Source organism: Cetorhinus maximus, chromosome 15 (assembly GCF_964194155.1).
Source record: "Cetorhinus maximus chromosome 15, sCetMax3.hap1.1, whole genome shotgun sequence".
In the NCBI taxonomy this organism is placed as follows: Eukaryota; Metazoa; Chordata; class Chondrichthyes; order Lamniformes; family Cetorhinidae; genus Cetorhinus; species Cetorhinus maximus.
Genome location: NC_135893.1, coordinates 36,201,001 through 36,228,432, shown reverse-complemented (window position 1 = coordinate 36,228,432; position 27,432 = coordinate 36,201,001). Strand labels below are relative to the sequence as shown.

General features: G+C 41.3%; 1 protein-coding gene across 27 annotated transcripts in view; it reads left to right on the top strand.

Annotated features, from left to right (window-relative positions):
• LOC144690603 (eukaryotic translation initiation factor 4 gamma 3-like) overlaps window positions 1–27,432 on the top strand; it is a 347,183-nt gene that overhangs the window by 248,942 nt on the left and 70,809 nt on the right. For all 27 annotated transcript variants that reach the window (XM_078558271.1, XM_078558260.1, XM_078558257.1 and 24 more), the window contains 4 exons: window positions 830–1,003; window positions 9,276–9,473; window positions 10,276–10,422; window positions 18,637–18,873. In XM_078558271.1, coding sequence (XP_078414397.1) covers window positions 830–1,003; window positions 9,276–9,473; window positions 10,276–10,422; window positions 18,637–18,873 — 756 coding nt within the window. The remainder of the gene's footprint in view (window positions 1–829; window positions 1,004–9,275; window positions 9,474–10,275; window positions 10,423–18,636; window positions 18,874–27,432) is intronic.

Sequence of the window (27,432 nt, the reverse complement as noted above, 5' to 3'; positions counted from 1 at the left end):
GGCTCCAAAATTAAAATAGGATTGCAGAGTCAAGAACTGTGCCTATTCTGCACAGAACTGGGCAGTCACGTTTGAAGAAAAATACTGTGGGTACAGATATTCTTCAAAAAACTGCACCGCAGAGCTTTAAGAAAAAGTCACTGTTGCTTTGAGACGTTGTTCTTTCCTCTCACTCCCTCCAAAATGCTGCCACCGGATCACATGATGCTATGTAGGCCCCAGCACAAATCTATGCGAAAGCATAAGCCTTGGTCCCAAGTGTGCATATGGCCCCATTATCCATAGCGTTAAACCAGAACAACACTGAATGAGGCAATTTTAAACAGGGTTTTGTGGTAGATGGGCTTTTGTTAGTTGAGGATATCAAGTGATATGGAGTTGAAATACAGATTGTGATCTAACTGAATGGTGGAGTAGGTTCGAGGAGCTGAATGGCCCCTTCATGTTCTAAATGCTCCTGTGTGATGAAGAGTAGAGCCAGTAATCTGAACTCATTGTCAAACTTGAAATAGATGATTTAGTAAAATCATTACTCGATGCAAAATGATGTACAGTATAAATTATTTCACAATTGCAAAGAATGAAATTTGTCTCAAATAATTTGATCTTGCGTACCTTGGGTTAGAGCTAGCGCTGGTGGTTTATGGTAATTGAATAAGTCAAATCCAGTTTTAGTGTGGGTTCTGAAATTTCTACAGATGAATTAATTCCAGTTTTTGCATGAAAACTATTTGCATTTCCCAGTTACAGTACAGCAGCAACATTGAGGTTTATATTGTGCAAAAGGCCTCACAAATGCTATTGCATATTAACAACTATTGTTATTTAGGTGCTAAATGTTGGACCAAGGAGGTCACAGCATGGACAAAGGAGAGAACCAAGGAAGATTATTACAAATATAACTGTAAATGATGATATTCAGCTAAAGAAGTCCGAGAATGCATGGAAACCTATATTAAAACGAGAGGATATTCCTGATGATTCCGACATGCAAAAAACACAGGTTAGACCCAAAAAAAAGCCTTAAATTTGTTTTGCATATTTTAAGCCTAAATAACCTGCGTCTAAGAACTGAGTGGAATTTCCAGAAATTGTTGCATCTATTCACTTAATTACATTGTTTAAGGTTTTTTTGAAGCATGTAACTCTTTAATAATGTGTTTCTTTTAAATCATGTTCCTTTTTGTTGCCTGTTTCATGGTTCTTCTCTTGAGGTGTCAGCTGTGGCTTAGTTGGTGGCTGAGCATTGTGGGTTCAATTTCTGCTGTAGGACTCTAGGGTGACACTCCAATGCAGTCCTGAAGAGTGCTGCACTATTGGAGGTGTTGTCTTTCGGAGGAGACATTAAACAGGCCTTGCCTGTCCCCTCAGCTGAACGTAGAAGATTCCATGGCCCTATTTTGAAGAACAGCAGTGGAGTCCTCCCAAGTGTCCTGGCCAATATTTAACCCTCAATCAACATCATCTGTCAAAAACAGATTACCTGGTCATTATCAGAGCTTGCTGTGTGCAAATTGGCTGCTGCATTCCTAAATTGCAGCAATGATTTCATTGACTTCATTTCAAATGTACTTAATTGCCTGTAAAAGAGCTTTGTGTTTAGTTTTAAAGTGCTCACTGAACTCTGCCAATACCAGTCTGACCTAGATTTAAAACATTGTTGACTTTGGCCTTTTAATGTATTTCCTGCCTGCCCAGTGGGGAAACATCTTTTGGAATCCCTTTCCCATTGGTAGTCGGAAACGTGTCTTTCTTTAGGCATATGTTGTAGGAAAGAAGCACTTCTCCTGCGGTACAGCTCTCAAATGTTCCATTTTTTAATAAAGAGATGGATGTTATAAAATTCTTCTTATGGAAAGATTTCATCAAAAATGTTTTAGAAATACTTCAAATTTGTCACTTTTCAAGGTATAAAAAGGTAGAAATGTTTAGATTAGAGTGGAAAGATGACAGGCACTATTTCTTTCCCACCCCACCCTACGAACACTACCAGCATCACCAAATTTTTCCCCTCCAAGTATTTATCCAATCCCTTTTTGAAATCTACTTCCACCAGCCTTTCAGACAATGCATTGCAGAATCATAACTTGCGTAAAAATAAAATTCCTCTTGCTGCTTCTGGTTCCTTTGCCAATTATCTTAAATCTGAAATAGCGCATGTCCAAATGCAGCAAGACCTGGACAATATCCAGACTTGGGCTGACAAGCAGCAAGTAACATTCGTGCTACCCAAGTACCAGGCAATGGCCATCTCCAACAAGAGAGAATCTAACCATTTTCCCATGACATTCAATGCATCACCATAGCTAAGTTTTCCCGCCATCAACATCCTGGGGGGTTACCATTAACCAAAAACTGTACTGGACGAGCCATATAAATACTGTGGCTACAAGAGCAGGTCAGAGGCTAGAAATCCTGCAGTGAGTAACACCAAAACAAAAATAGAATTACCTGGAAAAACTCAGCAGGTCTGGCAGCATCGGCGGAGAAGAAAAGAGTTGACGTTTCGAGTCCTCATGACCCTTCCGCAGAACTGAGTAAAGTTAGGAGAGGGGTGAAATATAAGCTGGTTTAAGGGGGGTTGGGGGGTGGTGGGGGAGAGAAGAGAAGTTGAGGGGGGCGGTGGTTGTAGGGACAAGCAAGCAGTGACAGGAGCAGATAATCAAAAGATGTCACAGACAAAAGGAACAAAGACGTGTTAAAGGTGGTGATATTCTCTATGAGAATGTGCTAATTAAGAATGGATGGCAGGACAAGCAAGGTACAGCTCTAGTGGGGGTGGGGTGGAAAGAGTGACAGGGCATTACAGATTTAAAAATAATGGAAATAGGTGGGAAAAGAAAAATCTATATAAATTATTGGAAAAAACAAAAGGGAGGGGGAAGAAACGGAAAAGGGGTGGGGATGGGGGAGGGAGTTTAAGATCTAAAGTTGTTGAATTCAATATTCAGTCCGGAAGGCTGTAAAGTGCCTAGTCGGAAGATGAGGTGCTGTTCCTCCAGTTTGCGTTGGGCTTCACTGGAACAATGCAGCAAACCAAGGACAGACATGTGGGCAAGTGAGCAGGGCGGAGTGTTAAAATGGCAAGCGACAGGGAGGTTTGGGTCTTTCTTGCAGACAGACCGCAGGTGTTCTGCAAAGCGGTCGCCCAGTTTGCGTTTGGTCTCTCCAATGTAGAGGAGACCGCATTGGGAGCAACGACTGCAGTAGACTAAGTTAGGGGAAATGCAAGTGAAATGCTGCTTCACTTGAAAGGAGTGTTTGGGCCCTTGGACGATGAGGAGAGAGGAAGTGAAGGGGCAGGTGTTGCATCTTCTGCGTGGGCATGGGGAGGTGCCATAGGTGGGGGTTGAGGAGTAGAGGATGATGGAGGAGTGGACCAGGGTGTCCCGGAGGGAACGATCCGTACGGAATGCCGCCAGCGGGCGTGAAGGGAAGATGTGTTTGGTGGTGGCATCATGCTGGAGTTGGCAGAAATGGCGGAGGATGATCCTTTGAATGCGGAGGCTGGTGGGGTGATGTGAGGACAAGGGGGACCCTAACATGTTTCTGGGAGGGAGGAGAAGGCGTGAGGGTGGATGCGCGGGAGATGGGCCGGACACGGTTGAGGGCCCTGTCAACGACTGTGGGTGGAAAACCTCGGTTAAGGAAGAAGGAGGGCATGTCAGAGGAACTGTTTTTGAAGGTAGCGTCATCAGAACAGATGCGACGGAGGCGAAGGAACTGAGAAAATGGGATGGAGTCCTTACAGGAAGCGGGGTGTGAGGAGCTGTAGTCGAGGTAGCTGTGGGAGTCGGTAGGCTTGTAATGGATATTGGCGGACAGTCTATCATCAGAAATTGAGACAGAGAGGTCAAGGAAGGGAAGGGAAGTTTCAGAGATGGACCATGTGAAGATGATGGAGGGGTGGAGATTGGAAGCAAAATTAATAAATTTTTCCAGGTCCCGACGAGAGCATGAAGCAGCACCGAAGTAATCATCGATGTACCGGAGAAAGAGGTGTGGGAGGGGGCTGGAGTAGGACTGGAACAAGGAATGTTCCACATACCCCATAAAGAGACAGGCATAGCTGGGGCCCATGCGGGTACCCATAGCCACACCTTTTATTTGGAGGAAGTGAGAGGAGTTAAAGGAGAAATTGTTCAGTGTGAGAACAAGTTCAGCCAGACGGAGGAGAGTAGTGGTGGATGGGGATTGTTGGGGCCTCTGTTCAAGGAAGAAGCTAAGGGCCCTCAGACCATCCTGGTGGGGGATGGAGGTATATAGGGATTGGACGTCCATGATGAAGAGGAAGCGATTGGGGCCAGGGAACTGGAAATTGTTGATGTGACGTAAGGTGTCAGAGGAATCACGGATGTAGGTGGGAAGGGACTGGACAAGGGGAGAGAGAAGGGAGTCAAGATAACGAGAAATGAGTTCCGTGGGGCAGGAACAGGCTGACACGATCGGTCTGCCTGGACAGTTCTGTTTGTGGATTTTGGGTAGGAGGTAGAAGCGGGCCGTCTGAGGTTGGGCGACTATCAAGTTGGAAGCTGTGGGAGGAAGATCTCCAGAGGAGATGAGGTCAGTGACAGTCCTGGAAACAATGGCTTGATGTTCAGTGGTGGGGTCATGGTCCAGGGAGAGGTAGGAGGAAGTGTCTGCGAGTTGACGCTCAGCCTCCACGAGGTAGAGGTCAGTGCGCCAGACAACAACAGCACCACCCTTGTCAGCGGGTTTGATTACAATGTTGGAGTTGTACCTGAGAGAACGGAGTGCAGTATATTCAGAGAGAGACAAATTAGAATGGGTGAGAGGAGCAGAGAAATTGAGATGGCTAATGTCACGCCGTAAAGGGTCGGAAGGGTCATGAGGACTCGAAACATCAACTCTTTTCTTCTCCGCCGATGCTGCCAGACCTGCTGAGTTTTTCCAGGTAATTCTATTTTTGTTTTGGATTTCCAGCATCCGCAGTAGTTTTTTGTTTTTATCTCAGTGAGTAACACCTCCTGACTCCCCAGAGCCTGTCCACCATATACAAGGCATGTCAGGAGTGTGATGAAAAACTCTTCACTTGCCTGGATGAGTGCAGCTCCAATAACAAGCTTGACACCATCCAGGACAAAGCAGCCCACTTGATTGGCACCCCATCCACAAACATTCACTCCCTCCACCACTGATGCACAGTAACAGCAGTGTGTACCATCTACAAGATGCACTGCAGAAACTCATCAAGGCTCCTTAGACAGCACCTTCCAAACCCATGAGCACTAACATCTAGAGGGACACGGACAGCAGATGCATGGGAACACCACCTGCAAGTTCCCCTCCAAGCCATTCACCGTCCTTACTTGGAAATATATTGCCGTTCTTTTCACTGCCGCTGGATCGAAACCCAGGAACTCCCTCCCTAACAGCACTGTGGATGTACCTATACCACGTGGACTGCAGCGGTTCAAGAAGGCAACTCACCACCACCATCTCAAGGGCAATTGGGGATGGGCAATACATGTTGTCCCTGCCAGCAACACCCAGATCCCATGCATGAATAATAAAAAAACAAAACCTGTGTCCCTTGATTGCCAACCCATCTGCTACTGGAAACTGTGTCTTCTCAATTACTCTATCAAAATTTTCATGTTTTTGAACATCTTTAACAAGTCTCCCCTTAACCTTCGAAGTCCTAAGGAGAATAATCTCAGCTTTCCTCATTTCCACATAACTGATTTTTGGCATATGGTGTAGGACTTGACGGAATGAACTCATTGAGCCACTGAGGGATCAGTGGGACATGGCTGCTAACAGATTTTTAATAACTAACCCTGTATTAATAAATTCACATTATCTCTGTGAAGAGAAAAGTAACTAAGTTTCAATCCAGTCAATTGTTTGGTTATTTACAATCACTGCATTTTCCCTCTTTGGTGAGCAACATATTGCACTGAGAAAAGAAATACATTTGAAAATCTTCCTGTGCAATGTTCTGATAATCCTGTCTGTTTATGAGAGTGCATTTAGTTGCGTCGTCAAATCCTTGATAATAAGGTAGTTAATGGAAATGGCTCCTCAGAAGCTCACAGAAAAAGTGCATCTTTTGACCGACCAACAAATGTAGGTTAATTTAGGAGCATGCATTTAAAGACAAATTTTGTGACAAATTAATAATTCAGCTGAGCATTGATAATGAGTCTCTTGGTTTCAGTAAAATTCCAGGTGGCTATACACAGTGTGGTTCTGCTGATCAGCCCAAAAAATTTTTGTTTGGCAATATACAGAAGACCTCTTAAGGAATAGTAATACTTAGTTGCTCATGAATGCAAGGCTTTGGCTCACAAATGCCTCATTCAATTAACTTACTCACACAAATAAGCCTATTGTTGCACCCTTTTTCTCATTGCCTTCCCCGGCACCCCGAGATACTTGTGTGCAGTGATGGAATTACAGGCGAGATACCACACCATTCAGGGCACACATTTCTTAAAGGCGTGGTGGCCCTAGATTTGTGTTCTCTTTCCGGCACACTCTCGCTCACATGCGTGCTCTCTTTCTCTCGAGCACGTGCTCATTTGCTCTCTTGTGCTCTTTCTCGCTCTGTCTGTGTGTGCGTGTGTGTGTGTCTGTCTGTCTCTCTCTCTCTCTCTGTCTCTTTCCCAATAGGGTTTTTAAAATCTCCTATACAATTTTTTTTAGTAGGTAAAATATTTTTTGTGAGCAGTTTGGTTGATTATTTTAGCATTGCTTGCTCAAAATATCGTTATTTTCATTGAAAGTAAAATGGATGTGGCCTTGACTTATGAGCCGGTAATTCGCTTAAGTGGCGAATTATAGAGGTATCCATAGGCTAAATTACCCTGAGTTATAGAGGTATCCATAGGCTAAATTACAGTCGTACGCTCACTGGCAACTATCTCGTGTGTACATGGTGAGCAAAGGTAAATTATGAAAGAAAACTAGCGCAAAATGTAAAAACTGATAGCATAAGCTTCTACAAGTATATAAAAGGAAAGAGAGTAGCTAAAGTGAATGTTGGTCCCTTGGACGATGAGACTGGAGAGTTAATAGTGGGGAACGCAGAAATGGCAGAGATGCTTCATCAATATTTTGCCTCAGTTTTCATGGTGCAGGACACTAGCACCAACCCAATAGTAACAGGTAGTGCAGAGGCTATAGAGAAGGAGGAACTTAGAACAATCACCGTCACTAGAGAATAAGTACTGAGCAAACTATTGGGATTAAAAGGTGACAAGTCCCCAGAACCTGATGGCCTACATCCCAGGATCTTAAAGGAAGTGGCAGTGGAGATAGTGGATGCATTGGCTATAATATTCCAAAATTCCCTGGATTCTGGAAAGGTTCCAGTGGATTGGAAAAATGCTATTATTCAAAAAGGGGGTGGAGGGGAGGTGGGTGGCAGAAAGTAGGAAACTATAGACCAGTTAGTTTAACGTCTGTCGTTGGGAAATTGTTGGAATCCATTATTAAGGAAGTAGGAATGGGGCATTTGGAAAGTCAAAATGCAATCCATCAGAGTCAGCATGGTTTTGTGAAGAGTAAATCGTGTTTGACTAATTTGCTGGAGTTCTTTGAAGATGTCACAAGCAAAGTAGGTAATGGGGATCCTATAGATGTAGTATATCTGGACTTCCAGAAGGCCTTCAATAAGGTGCCACACATAAGATTAATACACAAGATAAGGTCACACGGAGTTAGGGGTAATATATTACCTTGGATAGAGGATTGGCTAACCAACAGAAAGCAGAGAGTCGGGATAAAAGGGTCTTTTTCTGGATGGCAAGCTGTAACCCAAGGGTTCGGTCCTTGGGCCCCAACTACTTGCAATCTATATTAATGACTTGGATTCGGGGATAGAAGGTATTATAGCTAAATTTGCAGATGTCACCAAAATAGGTAGCAAAGTAAGTTGCAATGAAGAAATAAGAAATTTACAAATGGATATGGACAGATTAGGTGAATGGGCCAAAATTTGGCAGATGGAGTTTAACGTGGATAAGTGTGAGGTTATCCATTTTGGCCGGAAGAATTAAAAAGGCGATTTATTATTTAAATGGAGAGAAACTTCAGAATGCTTCAGTGCAGAGGGATCTAGGTGTCTTCGTGCATGAATCGCTGAAAGCTAGTATGCAGGTACAGCAGGTAATAAGGAAGGCAAATGGAATTTTGGCATTTATTGCTAAAGGAATAGAATATAAAAATAGGGAAGTGTTGTTGCAACTGTACAAGGCATTGGTGAGACTGTGCACGGTTTTGGTCCCCTTACTTGAGGAAGGATGTAGTTGCATTGGAGGCGATTCAGAGGAGGTTCACTAGATTGATTCCTGAGATGCAGGGCTTGTTTTATGAGGAGAGATTGAGTAGTTTAGGCCTATACTCACTAGAGTTTAGAAGGACGAGAGGAGATCTAATTGAGGTATATAGATGCTAATGGGGATGGACAAAGTAGACGTGGAGCAGGTGTTCCCCCTTGTGGGGCATTCTAGAATGAGAGGCCATAGTTTTAGGCTAAGGGGTAGTAGATTTAAATCAGAAATGAGGAGGAATTACTTTTCACAAAGGGTCGTGAATCTGTGGAATTCACGACCTCAGAGTGCAGTGGATGCCGGAACGCTGAATAAATTTAAGGAGGAGATAGACAGATTTTTAATTAGTAACAGGTTGAAAGGTTATGGGGTGAGGGCAGGAAATTGGAGGTCGAAATGCGATCAGCCATGATCGTATTGAATGTTGGGGCAGGCTCGAGGGGCTGAATTGCCTACTACTCCTCCCAGTTGTTATGTTTTTATGAATAGATTCTGATGCATGTTTCATTTATTTTTTCTTTCTGTACTGTCATGTGGCAGGGAAGAAAGATTAAACTTTATAGTGACAGGCCCTGAGGTATATACAGTCGGATTTGATTCCAACTCGTTGGCAGTAAATTTGAAGGCCAATACTTGAAGAATTGTCACTTTAAATATAGAGGATTGTGTAGTTATAAATAACCTTGACTTGATTTTGTCTTCTGAATGCTGAATCAATCTACATATTAACACTCGATGTATAATAGGTTCTACATTGTCATGTTTCTCAGTGTGGGGTAAAACTTCAACAGCAAATTGACCAGTAAATTATATAGCATATTACCATCATTGTTACTACATTGTAAAGCATTACAATTCAGGTATGTTAATGAGGTTAGAATGAATTCTTCTTATTTTATCGAATGAATACCTTGTAGTCAATATCTTCCCTCAGTTGGCTTCTGTTCTTGACATGCTAACCTTTTATACTCAATCCAGGAACTATTCAGACGAGTAAGGAGCATCCTGAACAAGCTGACACCACAAATGTTTCAACAATTGATGAAGCAGGTTCAGGAGCTAACAATTGATACAGAGGAGAGGCTAAAGGGAGTTATTGACTTAGTATTTGAGAAAGCTATCGATGAGCCCAATTTCTCAGTAGCATATGCCAATATGTGTCGCTGCCTCACAATGGTAAGTTAATGAACATCAAGCATATACATTTTACAAACATGGACCGATTGTGACAGTTTTTAAAATTGCAAATCTGTATTTCCTTTTGGTTATTGTGGACTGTACTTGGTGTAGCAGGCACAAAATTATTTTTAATTCCGTTTTAATGTTGCCAAAATGCTTACCTTTCTGTTTCTTTGCTTAACAGAAAAGGACTCTGCTGGTGAGCAGAGCTGTGCTCCTGCTTGCATACAACACAGACACCTGAAGATTATGTATAAGAGAGGGAAGAAAGCAATTCAGTTATATAATGAGCCATAAATCAGACTCGGGGTACTCAGCATTGACCTATTGCAGTCTATCCATAAGGAGACATCCTGAGTACTGCAAAGTCTTAAGTTGGAGGTCTTCCCACAATAGATGAGAGCTATTTAACAACTGGTTGTTTTCTGCTAAGGGTAGAAATGTCAGTTGTTGTGTAACACAAAGAGAAAGATAATGTAGGCATGTACTAGACTGACATTCACATGAGCACCACAGTGGTACAGAAACAATAACTGGTCTTTGAAAATAAAGCTTTTGAAAGATTTCACAAATTGCTGTATATTCGTTAGACTAAATCATTCACACCCCAATATGAGTAATAAGCTTTTTGAAAAACAGAATTTTGGCGTCTAGTAATTTTGCATCAATAGCTGAATATAATAGTAGAATTGATTACAGTTTTGACCTTGAAATGCATGTTTGTAAAAGGTGTGAGACTGTCATTTTTTAATATGGTGACCTCTTGACACTGAATGAAGATATTCATTTCTGTCCATAGCTGAAGGTCCCAATGTCAGATAAGCCAGGAGCCTCAGTAAATTTTCGCAAGCTGTTGCTAAATCGTTGTCAGAAAGAATTTGAAAAGGACAAAGCTGATGACGTTGTCAATGAGAAGAGGCAGAAAGAGATTGACGCAACTGCTAAAGTAAGGAGCCTTAACGTACATTCAGATGGTGCTTCTGAAATCATTCTTTCTATATGCTGCTTGTGAATGATTTAAATTCTTTTGTAAGCCCTTGATATCAGAACTCTGAGCTAGCAGAAATGACACATTTTGGTGAAACATGAGTAAAGCTTGGACAAATCAGTATTTAAAAACAGAAAATGCTGGAAGCACTTCACAGGTTTGGCAACATCTGTGGAGACAGATAGAGTTAGTGTTGCAGGTCAATGACATTCTGTCAAACTTCAGCAAATCTGTATCTGAAGCTTCCTTCAGCATTAACATAAAAAGCTATTTTATAATTTATTAGTCGATCTCCTGTGAGAAGAAATTTATTTTCCCTTCTCCAACCTGTATGGTAATTTGATACTTTAAAAAAATTCATTCATGGGATGTCAGTATTGCTGCAAGATGAATATTTGTTGCCCATCCCTAATTGTCTTTGTTATATTCTGTCAGGTTGTCCACTTAAATGGAACTTTTTGGTGGAATGTTGTGGCTTGGTGGAATGTTGTGCCAACACAACTATGTGACCCAAACGTGACTTCCTAATTTCCCTCATGTCACTAGAAGTTGATTTCACAATTAAACAGTGAGGAATAATACTTGCAATGAGAAATCTGATCAACTTTTGGAAAGTAATTGAGATTTTGACTTCCTCTTTTTGTTAAATGGCTTGTTTTAGAAAGGGTCCAGAGGTCAAATTTAGTTAGTCTGAATATCTGCAAATCATCTGCTTCTGACATTTATTGTATACTAGTGAGAAGAGGTTTTCATGGAGGCTAAAAGCAGGATTGATATTATTAGATGTACACTCACATGAAGCTCTGCTTTACTTATTTCTCACATAGTTGCACTGAATATCTTGAATTTCTTGTAGTTCTCTGAAGCAATCAACATATATATGCTATACTGGTCTATGGATGCAAGATCCTCTTGTATGTTACTAGTGGATTAAGTAACCCATTTCTATTACCAATTTAAGAAATAAATCTCCAATATTAAATAATGTTCACAAGATTCTTCAAACTATATTTTTCTTGAAGTATTTTATTTAATTTCAGATGCTATAACATTACAGCAGATGGTCAATATATAATATAGGATATTAATGTTTATCCTGCTCTCTTGTATTTAAAACCATTGTTAAAGCACAGTCTTGAGTTTGCTATATATGGCATTCCATGTTTTTAGGCATTGGTATGATGTTAGATCCATTGCTGCTCTTACATTTCTACTGCTTCATCTTTCCAAATCAACTCACCAAAGGTGCAGGTAGGGGAGACAGAGCCAGGTTACACTGCAAAACAACTATGCTGGATAAATTAAAAGTGAACCAGAAGCTGAAAAGAACCAATAAACCAACTTAGTTCCCTTTGAGTAGTGAATAGAATGATAAATGTGCTTTAATACATTAAAATGGCTTGGACCTAATTAACAGCAGTTACTTAAACAATCACCTTATATCTAAGGGGTTGTTTTCTTAACCTTCCAATTATAATGGACAGCGCTGAGACCTGTAGCCTGCAGTTGCTGTGCCACGTGAGGTCTCCATGATACTGTGTGTCCCAGAGGCCTAAGTATGCAGGAAGTGCCGCCAGTTGCTGTAACCCAAATTGAGGGTTTCTGAACTTGAGGGACAGCTGGACTAACTGTATAGCATACTTGTGGCTGAATGTTTCCTGAACTGGAGGTTCCAGGAGGTGGCCCACAATCAGAGACAGTTCAGAATAGCAAATGGGTGACCACCTGGAAGAGCAGGAAGAGGCAGGCAGTAGAGCAATTCTCCGCAAATGTGGCACTCAGATCAGTATTCAGCAAGGAATGCCATTGATGGTGAAGATATTTGGTTCCCTGATCCCTAGATAAGGACATCACTGGGTGTGTGTGTGTAGTTGTGGGGGGAGGGGGGTGGTGGAAGGAAGGGGAAAGAGCCAGAAATTATGATCCATGCTATATACATTGAAAAGGGGAGGAAGAGGGTGGAGGTACTGCAATCAGAGTTTAAGGACCTAGGGAAGAAGTTAAAAAACAAGGCAGTAAAGATAGTTTCTGGATTGCTTCCAGTGCCACACAGTGAGAATAGAAGTGGGAAGATATGGCAGGTTAATGTGTGGTTAAAGACAGTGCAGGAGGGAGGGCTTTAGATTGCTCGAACATTGAGATTAGTTCTGTGGCAGGAGGGACCTGTTCAAGATGGGCGGATTGTACCTGAATGGAGTTGGAACCAAAGTCCTTGCCAACAGGTTAACTAGTGCTATGGGAGACAGCTTAAACTAATGTGGCACGGTATTGGCACCAAGATCTAATAATTAAAAAGGAAAAAAAGGTTCACAGAAAGCTAGGAGAAACAGTTAATTAGAAATAATACAGAATTAGATGGTGCCATAGAAAATACAAAGTTGTTTAGGTTAGGTTTGGAGTGCATGAGTATAAATGCATAAAGTTGTGGCTAATAACGTTGATGAGCTGCGGGCACCAATAACCACATGGAAACGTTATATAGTGGCGATAATAAAAACCTGGCTCAAAAAGGGGAGGATTTGATGCTTATATTCAATGTTTCCTGCTCAATGAGGAAGGAGGCATTGCTAAATTTTAGGGAATGAAGTGGGTCAATTGGAGAATGTCACAGTGGGGGAGCATCTTGAGAATAGTGATCCACACTATCATAAGGTTTAGATTAGTTATAGAGAAGGACAAGGAACAGTATATTCAGGAAAGATGGGAAAGAAAAGGAGGAGGGGTTACTGTTTTGATTTCGGTAAATACTACAGTACTGGAAAGAGCGAGTGTACTCGAAGGGACAAAGACAAATCTATTTGGTTGGAGATGAGATGCAATAGAGGAATTATCGGTGTATTTTTCAGGCTACCAAATTGTGGTAAGAAAGTAGAAGAGCACATTTGCAGAGAAATTACCAAGAGGTTCGTGAACTATAAGAGTAGTAATAATGGGAAATTTTAACTGGCACAATATTGAATGAGGCAGTGATTGTGTTGAGGACAGGTGGGGAAGAATTTCTAAATTTTGTTCAGGGGTTTCCTGTCTAATGAGGAAGGAGGCGTCCTGGAAAATGAACTGGGTCATCTGGAGGATATCATTGGGAAAACATCTCAGAAATAGTGATCAAATTATCATGAGATTCAGAATAGTTATGGAGAAGGACAATGAGCAATCTAAAATTTAAAAAATGGCTGGAGGAGGGATGCTCATGCAAATTGAGAAAGGGTCTGCCCGTTGTAAATTGAGTCAAAGACTGGCAAGCAGAAATGGAATAATTGACAGACTTTAAAGAGGGAATAGTTTGGGTATAGGAGGGCATCCAAAGTCAGGACTCACTAGGTACTGGAGATGAAGAGTAGGACGAAACAGAAGAAGCAGGTGTATTATAGATAGCAGCTTGATAGTACTAGTGAGAATTGAGCTGAACATAATAAGTGTAGGAAAGTGGAAAAGAAATTCGAAGAGACGGAACAAAAATAGATGGCGATTAACATGAGGGAATCCTAACGTTGTCTTTAGATATGTTAACAGTGAAAGGGTTGTCAGAGAAGTGTTGAGGCTGATTAAGGACCAAAATAGAGATCTGCTGATGGAGGCAAAGGCATGGATGAAACAAGTATTTTGCATCAGTGTTTACCAAGGAAAATGACTTTGCCAAAGTTCTGATAAACAAGGAGATTGTCTGGATACTGAATGAAATAAAAATAAAGAGGAGCACCTAGAAAGGCTAGCGCTGCTTAAGGTAAATAAATCACTTAGTTAAGATGGGAGGTTCCGAGGTTGTTGCTGTAATTTTCATTCCTCCTTAGATATAAGGGTAGAGCTGGAGTATTACAAATGTTACACTCTTGTTCAGAAAATTTGAAGGATATGCTTGGCAATTACAGGCATTCAATTTAACGCCTGTGGTGGGGAAGGTTTTAGAAACAGTAATCTGGGGGAAAGTAACAGTTATTTGGACAAGCGTGGACTCATAAAGGAGAGCCAGTATGAATTTGTAAAGGGAAAATCACGTTTGGCTAACTTGATTTAAGTTTTTTGATGAAATAAAAGAGTGGATGAGGTCAGTACAGTTGATGTTGCATATATGAACTTTCAAAAGATGCTTGATAAAGTACCACATAATAGGCTTGTTAGCAAAATTGAAGCCCATGGCAAAAAAGGGAAGCAGTAGCATGGATGCATCATTAGCTGAGCAAAGATATGAGAACTATGTTAAATGACAATTTTTCAGACTGAAGAGAGGTACACAAGGTTCAGTACTAAAGCCACTGCTGTTTTTGATATACATTAATGACTTGAACTTGGAAGTACGGGGCACAATTTTAGAATTTGCAAATTACACAGAACTTGGAGCTACAGTGCGGAAGATGATAGAGTTCAAGATAAAGACAGGCTGATAGAATAAACAAGTACATAGCAAATGAAACAAATGCACAAAACAGGTTGGTAGGGTTATTTTCTGTGAAAGAGCTAATGCAGACTTAATGGGTCTAATGGCTTCTTCTGTGCTGCACTATTCTGTGATTGATGTGTTGATTGATGTTTGCTGAATAAGTTGAACCTCACAATGTAATTCAGGTATTCTGCTATCTTGGGAGTATCCTTTCCAACAACACCACGTTGGATGATGATATTGCCCATCACCTGGCAAAATCAAGCTCAGCATTCGTCATGCTCACCCATAGGCTTTTGAGAGAGCATGGAGTTTGTCTCAAAACAAAGATCAAAGTCTGCTAGGCAGTGGTTCTCACATAACTTGTCTATGGCTGTGAAAACACACTGCTATCACATAACGCAACTAGATGCATTCCACCTTCATTGCTTAAGATCTATCTGCAACTTAAGTGTCAGGACAAAATCCCAAACATTGAAGTTCTTGCACAGTGCTGCATTCCTGGTATTGAGAGAATGCTCATCAGAGCTCAGCTTTGCTGAATCAGTCATGTAGTTTGCATGGAGGATTCCCACATACTAAAGGTAGTATTCTCCAGCCAGCTGAGCACAGGAACTTGCTTCATAGGATGCCCAAACTCAGATACAAAGACATTCTGAAAGCATTCAGAGCCTGTAAGTTCGACCCCACTACATGGGAAAAATAACCCTGGACAGATCCAATTGGAGAAGTCCCTTTCATCAAGCAGTTTCAACATTTGAGGAGAACAGAGTCAAATCCTGACAGGACAAACCAAGCTTCCTGCAAACCCAGTGCCTTCACCCACCTGTCCCAACAGTGACTTCATGTGCAATATTTGCAATTGGATCTGCAAATCAAGATTTGGCTTAATATCACATAAGACCCCAGCCTAAATTGTGAACAAATGGTCTTCTTACTGAGCACTCATCCATCGAAGCGATGGGAGTATCCATCATTCTGTGATTCCATAAAAGCAACGGGGCTAGGTTTGTAGTAGAGTGATGATGCTGTTAGATGAAATAAAGTTGAAGAAAGATCTGATCACTAATATAAGTGAAAATGTCAATGCAAATTGTTATTGATTGCTCATTTTAGGAATAAACATTTGTACCCATTCGTGGAAACAGGGCAAAAGTCGCTATAAATTTAAACTGGGAGATTCAAGTGGCAAAGCTTCAAAGTTAGGACATTAAAGAAACAGATGTTTGTAAAGGGTTGTTTGCTTGTAGATTAATTGCTATTGCAATGACATGTTCAATTTGGAAATTTCAGAAGGACTGATTTTGGTTCTGGGGTTGGAATGCAACTTGAATCTGAATACTCTAGTTGTACTTTTGAATGTGAGAAAACTTGGGTCATATTGGATTGGTGCTATATCCACTTGGTTAAATATATCAGCTCAATCTGCTTGTTTTTCCGACTTCCATAGGTTTGCATGTTTTGGAGTAAAGTGTACTATCACAAACCTGTAGCAATCAAATATATAATTAGAGCTACAGAAATCCTCTTGTATGCTGTGCTGACTATGCTGCTTTCCAGATGCAGTGGGTGACCAGGACATCATCTGTGTCTTGTCAAACTCTACACATTCCACAATGATGCTGACCCATCTTCAAGACCATTGGACCCTAGATTGGTCTGATCCACTCAGGCCACCAGAATCAGTCTTCATGTGCCTGGAAGACAAATCCCTAAGGTGCTGAGGGTGTGGCCACTGTCACATGCTAACAACTGCTTGGAGCCACAGCTGAGAGCTGAATGAAGGTGAGGACCAATACAAGATGAGCAACTCCAAAAAGTGCAGCAAGCCTGCCTGCGAGATTTCTACCCCTCCCTTACACTCCGTACACTCTGCGAGACTTGGACTGTGTACCAGCGTCATGCCAAGAAGCTCAACCACTTTCAATTGAACTGCCTTCAGAAGCTTCTGAAGATGAGATGGCAGGACTGAATACAGACTCCTGAGATGCTCTCCCAAGCTGGCATTCCAAGTATCCACACCATATTGAGACAGTCACACAGATTTGGGCAGGTCATGTAGCCAGAATGCCTGACTCTCATGGAGGTCAGAGGAAGCACTACAATGACACTCCGAAGGCACTCTTGGGAGTTTACTATCGACTTCAATCCTGGGAAAAGATTGCCCAGGATCACTGCACATGGTGCAAACAAATAAAAAATGGCACAACCTTCTTCAAAAGCAAGTGTACATCAGCGGCAGAGCAAAAACCCAAGGAGTGGAAATCCCGAGCCAGCAACTCATCCAAAGCTCAGGCGTCTACAGTATTCTGTCCTATTTGCAGCAGAACCTTCTGGGCAGATCAGCCTTAGCATTCACCTACATATCCACCAGAACCCTACCAAACACTACAGATGATGAACATGGTCATCTTTGTCTCGAAGGGTGAACAATAAGATGCTACTTTGAAACATTGTTTAGTGGTCATTTTGTGATTTGGAGACCTTCAAGTCTGAGCACGGAAAATTTTCCTGTGCGTTTAGTCTTGTCATGAAGGAGAAAGAAATTTGCCCTCAAATTTGGTCTTATACCTGCAATATCAACTTTGGCTCAGTGGCAGCACTCACCTCGGAGTCAGAAGGTTGTGTGTTCAAGTTTTGCTTCCAGATCTGAGTGTATTATCTAAGCTGATACTTTAGAGCAGGACTGAGGGTGCTCTGCACAGTCAGAGGTGCCGTCTTTCAGATGAAACATTAAATTGAGCTAAGGGAAGCAAAATATAGGTTGGACTCTGGAAACTATTTTCTAAACTGTTCCTAGAGCCACTTGATATTTTATGGTGTTATATAATAGTGTTGTTCCCTGAGGAACTGATCCAAGAATGTATTGGTTCTTTTTTTTTGATAATCATTTATTTTAAACATGGTAATGCTTCAGTTGATGTTTGTTTTTGCTTTATCAGTTAGTATTTGTACAGACATGGAAATCTGTCATGCCAGAAAACGTGATCCCACTGTAAAGATGATTTGCAATTTCAAATAGTGGCTAAACTTTGTGAAGTGCCACATTTGAGCTTGTGGTGTTCAAATGTGGTATTGAACTTATTGGGAAAAACCTAATGCTCATGATAAAGGCAAAAGACTTCGAAGCTCGGTGGCATAAAGTTAGTCAAGAAATGCCCTATTGTGAATGACAGTTTGAATTACTAAATAGGAAAAATTGTGAATACAATGTTGTCAATAAAGGAATAGTTCAAATTTGAACCTAATATTAATACAGGTTGAATTTCCTTTATTCGAAACGCTTAGGGCCAGTTGCGTTTCTGATTTCAGATCATTTCAATTTTGGGATACCGCATATAGACCTTGGCCTACTTACTTTACAATGGCCAAAGCCTAGGCTGGCAATAGTCTAAAGTAAATAAAATGGCTAGAAAAGTAAGATGCACCACTGAATAATAAATACAGGGAACCTGTGATAAGTTCCACCCCTGGCGCAATCTACAATCCTGCTTGTAGGAGAGAGTTCATAAAGTAAACAGTAGAGACAAAAGTCACAAGGTAAACAGTGCAGACAAACAACTAGACTTCCCACGCTATGCGTCGGGCTCATGTTGGCTCGGGTCAGGGACTTCACTTAAAGGTCGATGAGGTTCAAGTGCAGTTTTTGGATGTGTTTGGTTTTCAGATTGACGGATGAAGGATACTCGACCTGTACCTCTTTGTTCCAAATTTTTTTCAACTTGCGTCATTGTGTGTGCAAGTTTCTAGATAAATTTGAATTTCTTATCTATAATCTATCTTGTTTTCTTCAGACTGAAGAGAAATCCAGACTTCAGGATGAGCTAGAAGAATCCAAGGACAAAGCTCGTAGAAGATCCATTGGAAACATTAAATTTATTGGTGAACTGTTCAAACTTAAAATGCTGACAGAAGCCATTATGCACGACTGTGTTGTGAAACTACTAAAAAACCATGATGAGGAGTCATTGGAATGTTTATGCAGGCTATTGACCACTATCGGCAAGGACCTCGACTTTGAAAAAGCAAAAGTAAGTGAAAAAAATGTTGATTTATTTTGGCATTTTGTGGTTTGGTAGTATGGTGGCCTTCAATGGATTTCTCAATTGGGTATGCATTTTAAAGGAGTTCTGTAGGGCAAGGTCCTATCAAAACTATGCGTTAAATCGGAACATAGCTATTCTCACATATCCAAATATGACTCTTCTATTGCCAAGCATTGAATCCCAATGCTCTGCTAATGAGAGAATTGTGCATCGGTGACTTGCTCAAATGTAACCGTAATTGAGATTGGGCTTCCCTTGCGAGATTTACAAAATAAACAATTTTTATAAAAATTGGAAGGGGGTATGTTGCAGATGCTAAATGGTTGACAAGACCATTCTAAGGCCTTTAACCTGGATTATTCCTCTACGTCATACTAATTCCAAATAATGTGAGGCTGAGTCACTGCTTTTAAAGATGCCACAGTTGATTCGCTGAAAGTAGCTTTTACAGTTTAGTTAGATGACCATTCTGTGGAGTGGATTGGACATTTTTTCCCTTGGAGCTGGTTCAGTTAATAAATATAGCACCAGGATGGAACTGAATCATACAAATCAAAAAGCCCCAAATTTAATTCTGGATTTCTGTTGAGTTAACATGAGAAAGAGGGAAATTCAACTCTGTGACCATGCTGGGCTACTTGGCGTGGACATCTGATGAAGACAGAATTAGGCTCAATGTTTATGCCCCTTTCCTTTACAATGGAATAGAAGCATATAAACATAGAAAATAGGACCAGGAGTAGGTCATTCGGCCATTCGAACCTGCACCACTATTCATTATGATCATGGCTGATCATCCAACTCAATAGCCTGTTCCCGCTTTCTCCCCATATCCTTTGAACCCTTTCGCCCCAAGAGCTATATCTAACTCCTCCTTGAAAACATACAATGTTTTGGCCTTAACTACTTTCTGCGGTAACGAATTCCACAGGCTCACCACTCCCTGGGTGAAGCAATTTCTCCTCATCTCAGTCCTAAATGGTCTACCCTATATCCTCAGACTGTGAGCCCTGGTTCTGGACTCCCCCGCCATCGGGAACATCCTTCCTGCATCTACCCTGTCTAGTTCTGTTAGAATTTTATAGGTTTCTATGAGATCCCCCTCATTCTTCTGAACTCCAGCGAATATAATCCTAAACGACTCAATCTCTCCTCATATGTCAGTCCCTCCATCCCAGGAATCAGACCGGTAAACCTTCGCTGCACTCCCTCTATAGCAAAAACATCCTTCCTCAGATAAGGAGACCAAAACTGCACACAATATTCCAGGTGTAGTCTCACCAAGGCCTGTATAATTGCAGCAAGACATCCCTGCTCCTGTACTCGAATCCTCTCGCTATGAAGGCCAGCAAACCATTTGCCTTCTTTACCGCCTGCTGCTTATCTTCAGCGGCTGTTGTACGAGGACACCCAGGTCTCGCTGCACATTCCCCTCCCTCAATTTATAGCCATTCAGGTAATAATCTGCCTTTCTGTTCTTGCTACCAAAGTGGATAACCTCACATTTATCCACATTATATTGCATCTGCCATGCATTTGCTCACTCACTCAGCTTGTCCAAATCACACTGAAGCATCTCTGCATCCTCTTCACAGCTCACACTCCCACCCAGCTTTGTGTCATCTGCAAATTTGGAGATATTACATTTAGTTCCCTCATCTAAATCATTAATATATATTGTGAATAGCTGGGGTCCCGGCACCGATCCCTGCGGTGCTCCACTAGTCACTGCCTGCCATTTGGAAAAAGACCTGTTTATTCCTACTCTTTGTTTCCTGTCTGCCAGCCAGTTTTCTATCCACCTCTATACACTACCCCCAATCCCATATGCTTTAATTTTACACGCTAGTATTTGTTAACCCTATGTTGGAAGTTTGTGTCTGTAAATTCACGTAGGCTAAGTTTAGGCTCACGTTGTGATGGTGTGCCTGAGCCCCTCCTGTGTAATCAAATAGTTCATCAGAATATGCTGTTCAGCTATAAAGAATTGCCATTTGAATGAAATACTGGAGGCCTCACAGCAGCTGTGGAATTAGAACGAACCACTGTTTACAGCAGTGCAAGTAAAGAGGAGGCAATCAGTGAAAATTGGTAGGCAGAAAAACACAGGCTGAAAGTTAGTTTGTTACGCTTAGAAAGAAATAATTCCCGGGCACGTGCAAAGTTCAGATACTATTTATGATACTAATCAAATGTTAAATACCCCAGTAAAGCTACATCTACAGATTCTTTTCATCTACCTTGAGAACCTTGTGCTGATGAGTCTTGAATTTGTAACTTAGAAATGGCTTCTGGTTGTCCATCCGGAGTGTAGCGTTGCTGTGTATTTTTAAACTGCACACAAGTTTCCAATCCATAGCTTCTTGGTTACTACTGAAGAAATCTGAGTGGCCCTTCATCTAAAAGGTGTGTCAGTACATCACAATCCTCTGAAAACAGTGCCAAGTAAACTCCAGTCAGCCATCCAACCATCACGAGTTCTTCCCTTGTTGATTGACATTGCGGCTTTTGATATATTTACAAAAAGGGTGCATGTTGATGTGTAAAACATGTAAGTGGAAATCGAAATACAAGAAGATCAGCCATGATCTCATTAAATGGCGCAGCAGGCTCGAGGGGCCGAATGGTCTATTCCTGTTCATATTTCTTATGTTCTTATGTACTGAAAACACAGCTAGTCCCTGTAGATATACAAGGCTGGCTGAGTTTCTTTGGGGTTAATGGTCCCTGCCTCTGTCTTTGAAAATATGCACAGTGTCAGAGATACTTTTGGTTGTGGATTGCGGAGTGGATTTTTTTTTTAATTCATTCATGGGATGTGGCATTGCTGACATGGTCAGCCTTTAGTGCCCATCGCTGATTGCCCTTGAAGGCAGCTCATCATAACCTTTTAGAACAGTGGCAGTTGGTGCACCCATCAAGCTGTTGGATAGGGAGTGCCAGGATTTTGATTTAGTGACACTGAGGGAACAGCAATATATTTATATGTCAGGATGATGTTAGACTTGGAAGTGGAAGGATTCCCATGCGCTTGCTGCTGTTGTTCTTCTAGTCTAGGCTTGCCCAACCTTTTCACTTGTTTGGAGGGGGGCACATTTTAAATTTTTTTGTCACTGAAGAGGCCAATGAGCAAATTTCAGCGAGGCAAGGTTTGGCACAAAGTTAAACATAAATTGCAAAAAAAAAATCAATGTCAAAACAATAAATTGATCATTTAAAAAAAGAGTCATTATAAAAATGACCATTAAAAAGTGCCAAGCAACAGAGTTAACAAAAAAAAACCTTTTTTGCTTTTTCACTTAAGCAGAACTAGAGAGTGAGAGACAAACTAGGCCCCAAGTCCAGGCCACCAGTGAAGGGGTGGGGACCAGGGCTGAGTTCAGGAGCTGGGTTTAACTAACATTTATCTTGCATTTGCCTCTGGTGGCACGCACTCTTGTGCTGGCCTCGGCGGAATTCATATGAAAGCTGGGGTTGTAAGTGGGTTGCCTTTCAGCCTGGCCCACTTTGTGGATAGGACTTTGGGGAGGGAGGAGGAGGGCAGGCTGTGTGTGTGTTCGGTTTACTCCTAGACTTGGGGTTCTCACTCTCACCCACTTGCTCACCCAGTCCATCTGTTCAAAATTCTACCCCTAAAGAAGCCAAATATGTAAAGATCTACAGGTTGTTGAATTAAGTTGGTAAGACTTTTGGAAAATGGATGCTGCAATTTAGAATCAAAATTTTAAGACTACAAAAAGAGACCAACTTTAATCTTTGGAAACAGTGATTTAAAATCAGATTGCAGGTCGTGTTTTGGGGGGAGGGAGGTTTGCGATCTTGCTACAGTCTAAATTTTTGAATCAGTAAGGTGTTGAATTCCAGCAAGTCCAGAGTCCTATTTTATTCCTGGCATGAAAATTGTCCTAGACTAAAATAATACTGTTAACTTGACCAGGTACAGAGCAGCCAGAAATATTTCTCCAACTAAACATTGCACAAATGCAAAATATATTTTGCTCAAAGCAAGAATGAATTTTGTTGTCCTCCAATTTTATTCTACATTGTTAACTCTCTATGCAGTAGAAATATTTTTATGGCTTTGTTTATCCATCTGTAATCTATAGATTGCCTGTAGCACAGAGCACAAAGTAAGTTCAATCCAAATCTTCTCCAAGTGGAATGTATGACTATGTAGAATCCTTTTAGGATTCCTGGTGTACCGGTTTCTATGTGTGAACTAACATGTGAATACTAATCTGATGAGATACTAAATCAGTGTTTGTGTTTGCATTTTAACTCCATGAAGAAGCAACTTCCTTTCATCAGATATTGGGCTGTATTCTTATTCTAGTGTTGAATTCTTAGATCTTGGAATTTCTACTCTCGGTTCATGTTTTAACAATTCATATATATTCACTGATTCTTTAATAATCAGTAACATATTACTTTTTATCATAAGCTATATTGACTAAAGTTTCAGGTAACTAAAAAGTCTTGGCTGTAGGAGATTTTCAGCTTCACATGACCGTCATGTCCAGGCGTGATGTAGTTTTCCTCCTATTTCAGTGAAGCTAAAGCACCCAGAGTGTACCACAGGAAACCATATCACAGGCAGAAAATTTACAAATAATGGTGAGGTACAAGCTTCAGGAAAATCTTTTATAAGTGAACATCTTGTGCAGTCTAAGCTGTCAAATAAAAACTTGAGCACAAAACAGAAAATGCTGGAAAAGCTCAGCAGGTCTGGCAGATCTGTGGAGAGAGAAACAGAGTTAACGTTTCGAATCCGTATGACTCTTCTTCAGAGCAAAATTTGAGCTAATGGTTTTGGTTCCAACTAGGTTTTTAATGTCGCAGAAGGAAACTGACTTTTGTACTGGATAAATAGTATTGCAAAAATGTCAGTGGGGCCTGTACTTTATTGTATTAGTAGAGAGAGTAATATTATTTATCTTGAGTCAGACTTGAGATATATTGCTTCAGTATGTTTGGTTTTTACAGTCAGGCTCACATTGTGGATTTATCTGCAGCAGCACCATGGTAAGTATCAAAGGCCAGCTCCAACAATGCCACAGGAGGTTTCATGTTCTTTTTGATCCCTTTGAGGAAGATAGCCCTTTCCCTTTTCTTGAGTAATGGAGATGGCAGCAGGCAGTGTGGTTTCAGGCCTTTTGTGAGCTCCTCCCTGTGCCGCCCCCCGCCCCCCTCCACCCATTTTCTGACAGGAACTGAGCTGCTGAAATTAAGAACTTGGATTGGGAGCACCAAATGCAGCCTACCACCTGCACTATGCCACACTGAGCTTTTTAACACATCTCAAATCTCAATTATGCATGACTTTTGTGCTGATTAGCTACTAACTGCATATCAGAAGAGTAAATTATGCTCTAGTTGCATCTGAAGTTGAGACTAAAAGGTATATTAGTACAATTTTTGTTTCTTTAAAAAAAATGCCTGATGGCTAAGAGTGGTGTGTTTTTCTTGAGTAGCATGATCTGTCAAGATTTTCTGCTGTTATGGTCTTTATACTGAAGCTTAGAGGATTTAGATAGTATCAGGTTAGCTCAGCTTCTCAACTTCTACATTTAACGTGTTCAAAACCCTAAATCCTCTTGATCTGTAAAAATTGGAATATCAATTTAAAGCTGTTTGAACTCATGATCTTTTTCACTTTGGTAACTGCAGTGTTGGTTTGAAGTGTATTCTGGCTGAGAGCAGTTGGTTTGATTCTAATCAAGATGCTATAAATCACTGATGTTTCCATCAGAAGTGCTACACAGGGAAATGTTTGTGTATGTTCTTGCTTTCACTGCCTTGTATGTTCTGTGATAGATTGTGTTATGCACTTCTTATTGAACACAATATACAGAAGGTTAAAATTAAGGTTTCCCTGAAAAACTAGTGCCAGCTTGTTTTTGTAGTGGAATGAATTATTTCGCAACATTTACATCATAAATGTTTTACTTCAGAGTACTGAGCATGGAGGAGTGCATGGCCCCAATACCAAGACTGCTGTGGCTGGCAGACTTGTAGGTGATGGAGATGCATGTGGACCGATATCAAGGAGACCAAAAGTGTAAATTAGGATTTTATGCTTTATTTGTTCATTGTGCTCAAAATGTGGCCACTAATGAATGTCATTTAGATCAAAGTAGGAATTAAGTGTATACTGTTTTAAGAAATTCTAATATTTGCGTGGAGCACAGAGAAACTAAATGTCAGATTTGTTTCAAATTGACAGGAAGTTTAACATTTCCAGAGAGTTTATGGATGGTAGTTTTCTGGGTGGTTTTGTTTCTGGATTCTAAAACTCTGCCACAAAATTTGTCAGCCATGGCTTGGTTGATGGCTTTCTCACCTCTTAAGTCAAAAGATTGTGGGTTCTAGTCCAACTTCATAACGTGAGCAAAAAATCAAGACCTACACTCCAGTGCAGTACTGAAGGAACGCCGCACTGTCAGAGGTGCTGACATGTGAGATATTAAACTGAGGCCCTTCTGCCCCCTCAGGTGGGTGCAAAACATCCCATGGCACAATTTTGAAGAAGAGCAGGGGTGTTTCCCCCATTGTCCTATCCCTCAATCAACATCACAAAAACAGATTATCTGGTCATTATCACATTGCTGTTTGTGGGAGTTTGCTGTATGGCAATTTATTGCTGCATGTTGTAGGGTGGCCGAGTTATACTATTAATGATAGGGTTGATCTGCTACTCTCCTATTGGTTAATACAGATCATGTGATCTTGCCTAACAAGTATTATTCTTAAAAGTACATTACACTAAATAAAATCATACTTACAACATTCCTCCCCCTTTAACTCGGCTATACATATATTTATAAGTGCACATTTTTCAAGACAACATGATACTTACATTGGGTAAGGAATCTGCAATTCAGTCTTTCAGGTGGTTTCCTGGAACGTGTGGAATGTGGCAGCTCCACAACTTCAGATTCTTTGTCAGGAACCTCCTTTTCCGGAGTCGCCTGAACATCAGGTGCTTCGGTGGACACTTGCAGTTCTGTATCTTCAACTCTTACAGGAATATCAGATGTGTCAGTCCTGGGTGAGTATCTTCAACAGGAAATGGTCATGATCACTGGTGGAACCAGATCTTGGTAATTTGCCTCTCCCTTCCTTAAATGGTCCACATGTTTACGGATGATCTGGTCTTCCACCTCCACGTGGTAAGATAGAGGTCCAGTCAGCGCAATTATTTCACTCGGTAACCACTTTGGTCCTTCCCCAAAATTTTTCACTTATACCGGCTCTCCCACGGTAAATTTCCTCCCGTGACTATGCCAGTCGTGTCTAGTTTTCTGGTTTCCCTGACCTCTTTCCACCTTCCCCTCTAAATTCGGCATTATTAAGCTCAACCTCATCTTGAGACGGTGTTTCAACAATAACTCTGCAGGTGTGACACCTGTTGCGTGGGGTAGACCTGTAATGAAAAAGGAAGCGTGGTTGGTTGCCAAGGAATCAGTAAAACAAGTTCCTGTGGAACTGGGACGTGCTCATCATTTTCTTGTGAGGGCAAACGACTAAAGGTGTCGGCGTTTGCGATTTAATTGCCAGGCCTATGTACGAAAGCATATTCGTATGCAGCCAGAATTAAAGCCCATCGTTGTATTCTTGCTGAGGCTATGGGTGGTATAGCCTTGTCTTCGCTAAACAATCCGAGCAATGGTTTGTGGTCTGAAACAATTGTAAAGTGCTGGCCATGTACATGCTGGTGAAATTTCTTGACACCAAAGATGATGGACATGCCACCTTTTTCTATCTGTGAGTATCTCTTTTCCGCTGTGGTGAGCATTCTTGATATGTAACCTATTGGCCATTCTGTGCCATTGTCCATTAGATGAGAGAGCACTGCTCCCACTCCGTAGGGAAATGTGTCACATGTCACCACCAATTCTTTCGCCTGGTCATAATGCACTAATAGATTGGACAAGTGCAGCAGTGGTTTCAGCTTTATGAAAGCTTCTTTCTGGGGTGCCTCCCAAGACCAACGTTGGTTCTTTTTGAGTAGAGAATTCAGGGGGGCCAGCACTGTAGACAAATTGGGTAAGAATCGCCTGTAATGGTTGATCATTCCTAGGAATGATTTTTGAGCTCTGAGCCGTTCTTTGGTGCAGGTGCCTCTCTTGTGGCTCTCACTTTCTCCTCAACCTATGGGCCCTGTGAATTTACCGGGTGACCCAAATAGATTACCTCCCTCGCTTGGAACGTGCACTTTTTTTTTAAACATACTCCAGCGTGCAATAAACGATTTAAGACTTCTTTTAAATTTGTCAAATGCTCTTTTTCAGTTAATCCTGTTACCAATAGATCATCTAAATAGACTACAACCTGGGACAGTCCCTGCAGTAAGCTTTCCATTGTTCTCTGAAAGATGGCACAAGCGGAGGAGATACCCAAAGGCAATCATATAAATTGGTACAACCCTTTGTGGGTATTAATTGTGACAAATTCCAGGGAGGCATTATCCAACTCTAGATGTTGATAAGCACGACTCATGTCAAGCTTTGTATACGTTGTCCCTCCTGCCAGCTTGGCATTCAA